The 12535-nt window shown below is 36.3% G+C and overlaps 2 protein-coding genes across 2 annotated transcripts in view; one reads left to right on the plus strand and one right to left on the minus strand.

The window, feature by feature from the left end:
* The window catches only part of LOC111512661 (uncharacterized), a 106356-nt gene that overhangs the window by 82210 nt on the left and 11611 nt on the right, over positions 1-12535 (minus strand). The gene's annotated exons all lie outside the window — the stretch shown is intronic.
* On the plus strand, positions 5560-9723 carry LOC111512704 (attacin-A). Its single transcript, XM_023168856.2, has 2 exons — positions 5560-5748; positions 9259-9723. The coding sequence occupies exons 1-2, from the start codon at positions 5630-5632 to the stop codon at positions 9629-9631; spliced, it is 492 nt and encodes a 163-aa protein (XP_023024624.1). The 5' UTR covers positions 5560-5629; the 3' UTR covers positions 9632-9723.

The following is a 12535-nucleotide window of genomic DNA, read 5'->3' on the forward strand; positions in this document are numbered from 1 at the left end:
CGTTCTGCAAAGTCGTTCTGCTCAACAGCAACCATAAAGTTCACATTGTCGTTTTAGACATCTCGAAGACCTTCGGCCGAGTATGGCACGAAGGCCTTCTACACAAACTAGTCGCGTACGACCTGCCTCAGGGCCTGGTCCGGTGGATTGAGTCTTTCCTAAAAGACAGAACATTCCAGGTTAGAGTAGAGGGCTCCATGTCTGACAACATTGAGATTCTCGCTGAAGTGCCACAGGAAGCTGTGCTCTCTCCCACGTTATACTCGCTCTACACCAGCGACCTCCCGAGGTCCGAGCGTGTGAAGGTGTCTCTTTACGCCAATGGCACGGCTCTCCTCTCATCTTCCATGGGTTAGCAGCTCGGCGTCGTCTACATGCAACGTGCATTTGACGACCTCGAAAAGGAAAAGAAAAAGGAAAAGGAAAAGAAAAGGAAAAGACTCAGGCGATAACCATGGAGAGAACGATATCTTATCCGGCTAGGAAAGTGGGGGTCTCTGGAAGGGAGATCAACAGGCAAGCACTGGTAAAGTACTTCGACCTTCTAATAGACCGTAGGCTCACCTGGAACCCGCACATCATAACCGTGAAGGCAAAGATCGAGGGTTGGATCAAAAGTCTGTACTCTCTGATCAATAGAAAATCCAAAATGAGTTTGAAGAACAAAATTACAATCTATAATACGATGTTCAAGCCTGTCATCTTGTATGCTTCAGGGGTCTGGGAACAAGCGGCTCTGAGTAACATCTCCACCCTGGAGAGACTACAAAATAAGTTAATACGGATGATTGTGAATGCTCCGTGGTTCGTGCGGAACGAAGCCATCCACAGATATTTTCAGCTGCCTTCCATTCAGCAGTCCATTCAGTCGAGGAATCGGCGAGTTTTTAATTGTGCGGAAACTCACAATGATTCGTAAGTTAAGGAAGCTATAGACTATGGTGTAGACGACCCCTCCCCATATAGAAGGCCCAAACACTCCGTCGAATGAGGCCCCCATGTCTCCCGTTAATAGATGAACAATTTTTCATCCATCTCACTACAGCCAGGTAGGGGTACACCGTGAAGGGCGGTATTGATGTCTGAGGACATTCATGTCGCCATCCCATGATCAGTTATGACCCATTTGTCCTTCTAACAAACGCCAGTCGAAAGGGTAAGGGAGCCAGACTCCAACCTGTTCGAAATCGAGATGGCTATCGAGAATGAAAGCAGTTGGTGATGTAAAAGTTATGACAAAGCTGATAATTCACATTAATTGAATGTATTGGAACCTTTCTTGACTGTCTGATCATCTTGCTGCGGATTTAAAAAAAAATATATTGTTACAACAAATTTATTATATTTCATGAAAAAAATATTTCCTTGCACATAGAAAGAGCATATATCCTATTTTTCTTGTTGGACTAGGATAATCATCTAAGATTTCTGACTTTGTTGTTGTAGAATTTCTTACTCCTACAAAAAATTTACCTGGTGAAAACAAGATATTACTTATATTACATTTGTCCCTCGTTTATACCCCTGAGTCAGCCACTGTGAAAATATTATTCATTTACCTATATGGTCGAGGTGGAAGCAATGGTGAAGAATTATCAATTGATCGTTTATAAAAGGTAACCATAACTGTATCGGTGTCAGTGACATAAATAGTCAGCGTTTTTGTAGACATATTTTACCAACCCAGGGGAGCAATCAAAGTTCAAATATTTACGCAATATTTCATTCCGTCAATCAAATTTAAGTATGATATGAATAACAATAGTATGTCAAGGTTTCGTCAAAACCGAAATTGACGATAAAATCACACAATTCCATCAATAACTGTATATACAAGGCCACAAAATTCTCATGATAGTTTTTTCCGTAGCCGGAAGTTCAAGTTTCTTCTGTCTCACTTTTGAAACTGTATTGTTCGTTTTTTACTAAAAATTCATGTTTCTTTCTAGAAGTAAGGTTGAGTTGAACAACTTGTTTTCTCAAATATTTTGATTTTCTTTGAGAAAAAGTTATTTCGTCAGATGAACTTGAAACAGGGTAGCCCAATGTTTATAATTTGAGCATTCAAAAAGTTAAACGGGAAACAGGAAGTGATTGGAGGCATAGTGAACAATCATAATTCAAAACATGACACACACAACCATCAAATATTTTGAATGTAATATGCAATGTATTTCATCGGTAAAAAATACTTCATTATTATATATTTTGTAATATAAAAAGCTCAAGTACGTACAATTTCTAAAAAGGGTGATATTACATCAATAAAAACCTATAGGGCCATTTCAGTACTGAGCAATTTCTCCAAATTATTTGAAATATTATTTTACTCCAATATTTACAGTACAATCCGAAATATCATATCAGACAATCAGCATGGGTTTGTAGAAAACAAGTCGTCTATAACCAATCTTGCATGTCTTATACAGCGTGTAACAACGAAAACTTAACAAAGCCGTTTTATAATATAAAAAGTAAGATTTTTAAAAAAAGCTCGGACATGTCGATTTCTAATTAAAGGGGGACACCTTTCAGACTGATCAGATTTTTTGTAGTACGCACCCCCTCGGAGGGGTGCGTCCGACGACCCTTATTTAGATAGGGAAAGTAGGTCGAGTGGCACCTTGTTTCAAAGGTCTTTTGAATACCTTTACAACTCTGTTGAAAAAACATTTTTGTAACGATTAGTTTTCGAGATAATTTGAAGTTAAAATTGCCATGTTGATAATACATTAGACAGACCACTCGGTAACTTGTACGCCTAAATAAAAAAATTTTCGAGCAGTTCTTCTTATCAGTTTTTTGTTAAATAAAATTCCTTTTTTAAAATCAATACCCACTCCTCTTCTTCCAGTTTTCATTAGTACATCGTTCGATTGTTTTGTTTAAACGAGTCGTGTATTGTTATTTGTTTAAATGCCTTACACTACTGCTGAAAGAGTTTCAGTTATTGCTTTATTTTTTGGCAACGACCAGAATGCTAATAGAACATCAATTTTATTCAACGAGCAAAACCCTGGTAAACACCTAAGCAGAAATCACGTTCTGGATTTGGTCACAAAATTCAGGGAGACAGGTTCGGTTTTAAATAAGAAAAGAAATGTTCAGAGAAGGGTAGTGAATGACGATAATGCGATTGGAGTGATTGGTCAAGTCATCGCCAATCCCAGGTTAAATACCAGAGGTATTGGCCGGAATAAGTCATATGAGCGCATGGAGAATCCTTAAAAACCACAAATTCCATCCTTAAAAAATTAAACTTGTTCATGAACTCAATGAGGATGATTTTGACCGAAGACAGGAGTTTTGTGAGGGCATGAGTGAGAGATTATTGCAAAATCCCGAGCTGCTTTATAACATATGTTTTTCGGACGAAAGGTAATTTTATTTGAATGGTTGCGTGAACCGTTACAATTGCCGTTATTGGTCGGATGAAAACCCAAGACAATACGCAGAAATACATACCCAACATCCCCAAAAGTTGAATGTCTGGGCCGGAATATTAGGCAATTATATTACAGGTCCATTTTCCATTGATGGAAATTTAACCGGTGATTCTTATTTACAACTTCTTGAAGAGGCAACACAACCTCGTATAGTTGAAATAATTGAACATGATCCAAGATGTCAAGATGAAGAGGTCTAATTGAATGGCCAGCACGATCACCAGATTTAACACCACTGGACTACTTTTTGTGGGGATATTTAAAGCCTAAAGTTTATGCTACACAGCCAGCCAATTTGGATGAATTACGTCGTAGAATCATTGATGAATGCCGAGCTATAACTCCTGAGATGTTGAATAATGTAAGAGAAAAATTCGAACAAAATCTTTATTGTTGCATGGAGCAAAATGGCGCACATTTTGAACATTTACTCTAAATTTCCTATGTGAGTTACCCTTATTAGGTGTTACTTTTTTGTGTGTGCTTTAAAAACAATTATTGGGATTTATTAACCCGAAAACAGTTTTTTAAACTTTTCTGTGTCATCAGCATTCAAGAAAATCAGGAGGTTGTATTCGTTGTGTAGGTAAGTTTTTAGTATGATTCACTTTTTTATCAGAAGCATAAAATATCCACGTCAAAAGGCAACCTGCATAAGGAGGTGCCACTCAATTTATCTAAAATGTAAGGGTGGTAACCAACCCCATCCCCCGAAAAAATCTCCTCGTAATAAACAAATAATTCTTACTTTTTTACGAAATCAAATGGACACGTATTGCTAATACGTGTTGTCATAAAAAGCAAAAATAAATTTTTTTCTGAACGTAAATTGTACCTTAAAAACAATTTGATTTATTTTAAAAATAATTGAACTCATAAAAATACCTTTAAATCTTCAAATTATCTCGAAAACTAATCGTTACAAAAATTTTCTTTCAACAGAGATGTAGAGATATTCGAAAGACCTTCAAAACAAGGTGCCACTCGACATACTTTCCCTATCTAAATAAGTGTCGTAGAACGCACCCCTCCGAGGGGGTGCGTACTACAAAAAATCTGATTATTCTGAAAGGTTTCCCCCTTTAATTAGAAATCGACGTGTCCGAGCTTTTTTTAAAAATCTTACTTTCTATATTCAAAAACGGCTCTGTTAAGTTTTCGTTGTTACACACTATATATCTTATATATGGTGATACCTTAATATATTAGTACCAATAATGTGAATACTACGACCACGGTATCCATTTTTTTTACTATATAAGGGATTATAAGCAGAAAAAGGACAAACATTTTGATACTTTATATTATATTCACAAAGTGATGTTAGACTTTCCATTTATCTCAAATATGTCCCGAACTATTCGTATCTATGAAAAAAACTTTCAGAGGATTTTCGAGCTGAATCAAATATTGAACTAGGTTAATTTTTGATAGTCTCAAAGTTAATGATACAAATTATATGCACCGCTTTTGTCCAAAAATTTTTTGAAATACACAAAAAAAGATTATATCCCTCTTCACAAATTTCCTGAAAAAAAAAACAGCTTTCTAGTTTTTGATTCCTGAAAATCAACTGGCGTTTTTCATATCTGGACACTGACGCCTATTCAAGGTTTTGAATCGATATCTGTGTCCTTTCGAGAAATATCCACGACCAAAGTCAAGTCTTACGGATAATAGTGTACAGACAGACTGAGGATGATAGAATAGACTCAAACGTTTTCTTTATTCGATACTGAATACTTCTCACTTATCAGAGTCAACTAGAGGACAAATTGATAAAATTTCAAGTCAAGTCAAGGTGAGATAGATTAGAATTAAATCACCTTAATAACTTCTAATTTCACAAATATTTTTCAAAATACATCAAGTCATTATGTCTGAAACTGTAATTCACCGTATTCCCAAAATTTACTTAGCATTACTCACTTAGTGATTATCACATGTAATTAATTTTTTCGAAAGAAAACATTCTTATCGCGTTTCAACTGCCGAGAATGATCATAAACTGGTCACTTTGTTCCTTTGTTGTTATTACTAACAAAATCCCATACGATCCAAAGAATGGGGAAGAACCGCGAAAATACTTCATATAAGATAGGGTACAAACGAGAAGGGGACATAGTTTTTGTGATTCTGTTCATGATCACATCAAGTACTTGGTAAATTTTTTCAGAACAAAGATGAAGTGTTTTGTATTTACAATTTTGTGCTTGGCGCTTTCTGCAGCTATTCCCTTGGACTTTATTGAAGATGTAAATGGAGAGCAGTATTACATCGTGCCAGTTAGTAGAGAAAAAAGGTGAGTTATTATAAGAATTGTTTCACATTGAATATTGAGTAATTTTCGTAATTTTTAAAAAACATTCGATCATCACGTCGTCTTAACTCGTGATGCCCTGTTTGGAACCGTTGGTGTAGTAATGAATATTACTGAATATTACGTGTTTCAATCACTAAGTGACCATTTTCAAGAGGAAGATTACACTAGTTTAATCTTCCTAACACCAAACCATTATTTTTTAACACCTCGACACGTGTTTCAATCATCAAGTGATCATCCTCAAGAGGAAGATTAAGCTAGTTTAATCTTCCACTTGAAGATGATCACTTGGTGATTGGAACATGCGTCAAGGTGTTGAAAAACCGTTATTTTCATCACCTCGACACGTGTTTCAATCATCATTCTCAAAGAGGTTCACCAAGTGATCATCTTTAAGAGGAAGATTGAACTAGTTTGATCTTCGTCTAGAAGATGATCACTTGGTGATTGAAACACGTTTCGAGGTTCTAAAAATAACGGTTTGGTGTTAAGATCAAACTCCAGTAATATTCACGTCGTCTTAGGTTTAATATACTCGTAAAATGATTTACAAAAAATGCCGAAAGTATTTTCAAAGGAGTTATTCAAAAGGAAGGTTTATGCATATCATTCATTATAGTTTTGGTTGGAATATGATGATATCCATGTGAAGGTGGAGCTAGTAGCAAAGCTATATAAAAAATAAATGGGAATTTCACGAACAATATTTGTGTTATCACTTCCAATACGATATAGTGAAAGTTACTTAGTGATTATAAATTTGGCGTGGAAACTGCAACCTAACTCGAAGATTGTCAACAAATGACAAAGATAAAGTAGCCATATAGAAACAATCTATTTCAACGAAATAGATGTACAATAACTGTAAACCCAATCCTCAGATGAAAACTATAAAATGGTTGAAAAATATTTTTTTCGTCAAACAGACATAATTCCTGAAGTTAAATTGTTTATTTTCTATAAATTCAAGGCATTATCACCACGGTCACGGTGATGATTAGTGTCGACAGCGGTGAAAGTGTTAGCTTTTTCCGCCGGCAATAAAAATAATAATTATAGCGTCTTCCAACAAGAACTTCCGAACTTTGACAATTGAAAATGGCCATTTTGTTAAAGCTAAATCTGTCAAATTAGTTGTCATTTATTCAGTCTGTTTTGTCAAATCATCATGGATGGTTATAGCTATTAGCAATGTGGTGAATAAATTTGAGTTGACTGGTTCAGTAAACAACCGACCAAAACTCGTACGTCGCAAAACGCAAGATCTGCCAAAAATATCGACTATGTCTGTGAGAGTGTGCAGGATAACCCGGGCAGTCGATTCCGCTTCGCTCACAAGAACTCGGCCTTTCGTATAGACCACAATGTGGCGAATTTTGCGATGTGATACAGAAACTGACGGTAAACGATCATATACAACGACGTGTGTTGGCTGAATGGGATCTGGAACAGTTGGATAAAGACCCTAATTTTCATCGAAAAATCATCTTCAGCGATGAGGCCCATTTCTGGATGAATGGATACGTGAACAAAAAGTCAACGGCGAGCACTATAGGTCGATGATTAACAACTTCTTCTGGCCTAAATTGGATGATTCAGACACTAACGACATATGATTTCAACACTACGGCGCTACGTGCCACACAGCTCATGTCACATTGGATATTCTGCACAAGCGATTTGTGGAGGTGATATGAAGAGGTCACACTGGTCACCGAGACCTTGCGATTTGACCCAAGTCGCAGGTGGTTGGGAATAAGCTACAAACCACAGCGGTCCTCAAAGATAACATAACCTATGTCATCGGTCAAATTCAGCCTGATTTATGCGTCAGAGTCATGGAAAATTAGACGTTTCGTATGCATTCACCCAGAGAAGCTGTGGCTGACATTCAAACGATGTTATATTCCACACATAATGGAATCAATAGGTCTTTAAAATGAAAAATATTTTTTTATGATATCTGACACACTCTTGTTTCATTTAAGATTGAAGATAGAAAACGCTTAATGAAGGACTCTATATAAAAACATCGTGCATTTCTCAACACAAAAAATCCTTTTTTCCAAATTGAACGATATACAAAGAGAAAAAAATCTCTCTGGTTATATATTATGATGATACCTGTTATATGCCCATAAGTTTTCCATAAATGAAAAAAATTGAAGCAATGCCACGCCCTTCGTGATATTAGCCAGGGGAGTAGTTGTTTTCTAATAGGTGTCAGTCCTACAGTGTAGGGAGTTGAGACTGGCCTGAACGAATTATTCTTTTAGATGTATTGATTTATAGCCAGTCTTCAAGTATGCCAACTGACTATATGTGAAAAGTTGTCATTCCTTATACGAAGAATTGGGAAAATTTTGGATATGCGGTTGGTTGCCTCGTTCACAGGCAGATGGGGCAATGATAAACGTGTTGATTGTTGTCTGCTTCAGCCTAGTTCGAGGAATGATACTCTGAAGGAATTCGATTTTCAATTATCGGAAATCATCGACTTTATGTTGATGATAGACACTATCTTGCAATGACGAGTAGCCAAACAGCCCGAAACTGGTCTGCAAGTGTGTTCCAATAATTGAAAATCTATTGCGGCAGTTGTACTTCCAGCAGCATATGCAGGAATAACTGTGAAGTGAAGAATCCTGCACTGACACCTGTCGGATATAATCCAACGCCCTTCGTGGTATTAGCCAGGGGAGTAGTTGTTTTCTAATAGGTGTCAGTCCATTAACCTACGGTATAGGAAGTAGGAAGTTGAGACTGGCCTGAACGAATTGTTTTTTTAGATGGTTTGATTTATAGCCAGTCTTCAAGTATGCCCACTGATTATATGTGAAAAGTTTATAAAAAGATCAAAAATTTGATGACAAAATAAAATATACACCTATAAATCATAATCACATGTTCACAATATTGGATTGGATTAATTGAGAAATATCGAGAGAAATATCATGATAAGACTAAAACTGAAATGAAAATTATTCCTCAATTCTCCTCCTCGAAGCTTTTTTCTGCCAAGAGATCAGTCACACACTTTCTGAATTTCTTCAGGTCTTTGATAACTGTTATTTGTTTTGATAAGTGGTTATACTATTGTTGGATCTAATATACCTGTTAAAGATTGTTTCTTTAGCGATGAACCAGGTAGTGGAAGAGTGATATTCTTTGGCTATTTTTTATGTTGTTTCACTCAAATTCATTTCTATATTTATCAAACCGGCTCACATTCTTCAGAATGAAAATTTCAAACGAGGTGAGAATCTTATTATTTTTAAAGAATATTCGACATCAATCTCGAAACTTCATATATACTTCTGAGGGTTGTTATATGCCCAACTTCTGTATCTCCAATATATCTTTTATATACTCTGAAGATATAACGATTATGGTATTTAAAAAATAGCTATTACTATGTATCAATATGAAATTGAAATTTACATTTGCTGATAATATTGATTTATTTGCAACAATTATGTTTTATTACAGACAAACAAACTGGGGTATATCGAACACAGGCTTTGGCGCTAGTCACAGAGGAACCCTCTTTGATAACAATCGTCACCGATTGGACGGCACTGCATCAGCTGGCAAAAACTTCGGGTCGCATGGACTCAGGCCTGACCAAATCGGTGGCCGGCTGGACTACAACCACAAGCCGTCTGGCTCCTCTGCCTTTATAGGAGCTGACAGAACACGTGGTTGGGGCACAGACGTCGCTGCTGGTGGGAGATATAACATTCACCAAAGTAAAAACTTTGGAGTGGATCTAACCGGGCAATACGGCAGGCATTTTGGAGGACCAGGTGGAACTGGAAAGCCTGAAGCTGGTGTGTTTTTGAATGCTCACGGAAGATTCTGAATCTTTTTCGTAGGTTAGGTTAGAAGGTTAATTAAAAAAATTTATTTATTATTTCTGTACTGGCTGATTGAATAAATACCTTTTATAAAGAATTATCAAAATTTTTTATATATTTCCAACCCCTACTTTTATGATATTCTGTTATGATTAATGAATATCTTGTCAAATTGTCTCTGATCATTAGAAGGCTGTGTGAATTATAGGCCGATATCTTCATCACATCGCAATATTCATAATGTTTCACTTTTGACTTAATTCAGAAGTTGCCACACATTATATTGAAAAATAAGAAGATACTTTGAATATTTTCATTTCCGATGAGAACAAATTCAAAGAAAATGTTTAGTCTGTTGTTCAACCCCCTCAGGAGGTATAGATACCTTGATATCTTAAATGGGAAGGGAAATCAACTGGCAATTTTTTCAACTTTTGAAGCCTTTCTGAAAATCTACCATTCGCGTCATATAGTGGTCTGATTTCTGAACCACATTAAGATAATCACCGTCATGTTTAAATATAGATTATAGTATTATACTTTAGCAAACCGCATTTGATAACTCATCATATGTCGAAATGCTGACAAAATTTTCTGACGATTGTTTCTTGAAAATGAAATGGAACTTTTTTGTAGGGATTGAAAATTGACAATGTTTTTTCATGTTAGAATGGTGGTGAGACCTCTCCATTCGAACATTTTTGCGTGGGAAAATGTCAAGATTGAGTGAGGATTATTCGTACTTTTCATTGTTTGTGGAATGATGGATAAATCATGATTGCAGCTCGGTGATGTAGATCCTGATTGAGAATGTATAGTGGCTAGAATGTAGCTGGAAAAACTTTGATATTCTCTTCGAGTTTATTAGTCACTGACGATACTGAGAGATGAGATTGAGGCTTAACAATTCAACCTCACATCACGGAAAGCAATCAAATTATGAATACAGGTCAAAAATATTTGAAATGTATGTTGTCTTCCAATTCGTCTTGTGGTATGGGACGGAATATCTTCAATTACTTATTTGGTGACATTCGAATACACTATTCATGATAATAATTACAAATCAATAAATAACAATTTTACCATCTGAAAGATGGTAGAAAATTTGCCTATTTTGATGAAGAAATAGGCAAAGGATGTATGTGCAATTTCAACTTTTTAAATCGACAACCTTCATTTTAAATTTTAATTTTTGAACTGTCATTTGGTAATGTACTCCTCCTCAATACCCCACCCACTCTCTCCCTCTTACAACTTTATCAAATTCAAAAGTACTATTGGTCAAGTTTTTTTTTGTAATACCTGAATTGATAGATATTTTATACTCAATACAATTAAAAAAATAAAAAGCAGTTGAAGAGTAATGAAAATGTTTATTAAAATGCATTCAAATGGATCTAGAAATAGAAAATGAAGATGTTCATATTGTGTTCTATGAAAAACTTACTAAAATCGCGATGAGCAGTGGGTGAAATTAAAAAAAAAATCATCATATGGATTATGAACGAAATGAGCTTAAGGCGATATGACTTTAGACCAAATAGATACATTTTCTTATTAGTCAGTGGGCTATGCTTGAAGACTGGCAGTAAACAAATCTGAAGAAATGAACTTTAAACGTTCGAGCCAGCCTCGAATATAACTACACAGAAGGTGGAATGGACTGACGCCTATCAGAAAACAACTACTCCCCTGGCTACTACCACGAAGGGCGTTGGATTATATCCGACAAGCGTCAGTGCAGGAATCTTCACAGAAAATTCCCTGCATATGCAATTGGCGATACAACTGAAAGAGTGGACCTTCAATTTTGGAACGGGCACACTAACAGAACGGTTTCGGGCTCATTAGCCACTCATCAGTGCAAGATAGTGGCCATCATCAACCTAAAATCAATGATATTCCATAATTGAAAATCGGAATTCTTTTAGAGAACTAACCAACTGCATATCCGAAATGTGCCTGATTCCTCTGAATAAGGAAGAAAAACTTTCTTATTAGTCAGTGGGCTATGCTTGAAGACTGACAGTAAACAAATCTAAAGAAATGAACTTTAAACGTAAAAGCCAGCCTCGAATATACCTACACAGTAGGTTGAATGGACTGACGCCTATCAGAAAACAACTACTCCCCTGACTGATACCACGAACTTACTTACGAAGAGGAATGAAATACTCTGAAAGAATTCCGATTTTCAATTATGGAATATCATTGACTTTAGGTCCATGATTGCCACTATCTTGCACTGATGAGTGGCTAATGAGCCCGAAACCGGTCTGCAAGTGTGCCCGTTCCAAAATTGAAGTCGACTCTTTCAGTTGTATTGCCAATTGCATATGCAGGAAATGTTCTGTGAAGATTCCTGAACCGACGCCTGTCGGATATAATCCATCGCCCCTTCGTGGTATTAGCCAGGGGAGTAGTTGTTCTCCCGCGGCTGGAGCCCCAGTTGGAATATTCAGAAATCCTTTCTTATTGCACATCTACTACATACAACGAACATAAGAAATTTCAGCCTCCGAAAATATAGCGGTACGGAGAAACAGCGTTGAAAAGTTAATTTTCATATGTAAACGCGCCTCTTTTATCCACAGAGGGGGTGCCCCAGTTGAAATATTTCTCTTTTCTTATGTGCAATCTAGGTACAACATAAAACGATCTTACATATAAAATGTCAGCCTCCGTGAATATAGCAGAATGGAGAAACAGTGATGAAAGGTAACTTCATTTTATGAACACTCTTTTTCTCCCGTGGCTGGGGCTCCAGCTCCAGAATGTTCAAAAATAATTTCTTATTGCACATCTACTACATGAAACGAACATATACAAAATTTCAGACTCCGAAAATATAGGGGTACTGAGAAACAGCGTTGAAAAGTTAATTTTCATATGCATTATTCCACAGA

This window comes from Leptinotarsa decemlineata, unplaced genomic scaffold (genome assembly GCF_025532065.1).
Source record: "Leptinotarsa decemlineata unplaced genomic scaffold, Ldec_3_MD MMD2_tig00000008_RagTag_RagTag, whole genome shotgun sequence".
NCBI classification, from domain to species: Eukaryota; Metazoa; Arthropoda; class Insecta; order Coleoptera; family Chrysomelidae; genus Leptinotarsa; species Leptinotarsa decemlineata.

What these genes read in the sequence shown, in the direction of transcription:
- LOC111512704 (XM_023168856.2), top strand. Translation starts at nt 5,630, where the DNA reads ATGAAGTGTTTTGTATTTACAATTTTGTGCTTGGCGCTTTCTGCAGCT. An exon ending in CCAGTTAGTAGAGAAAAAAG is followed by an intron (nt 5,749 to 9,258) that starts GTGAGTTATTAT and finishes GTTTTATTACAG; the next exon opens with ACAAACAAACTGGGGTATAT.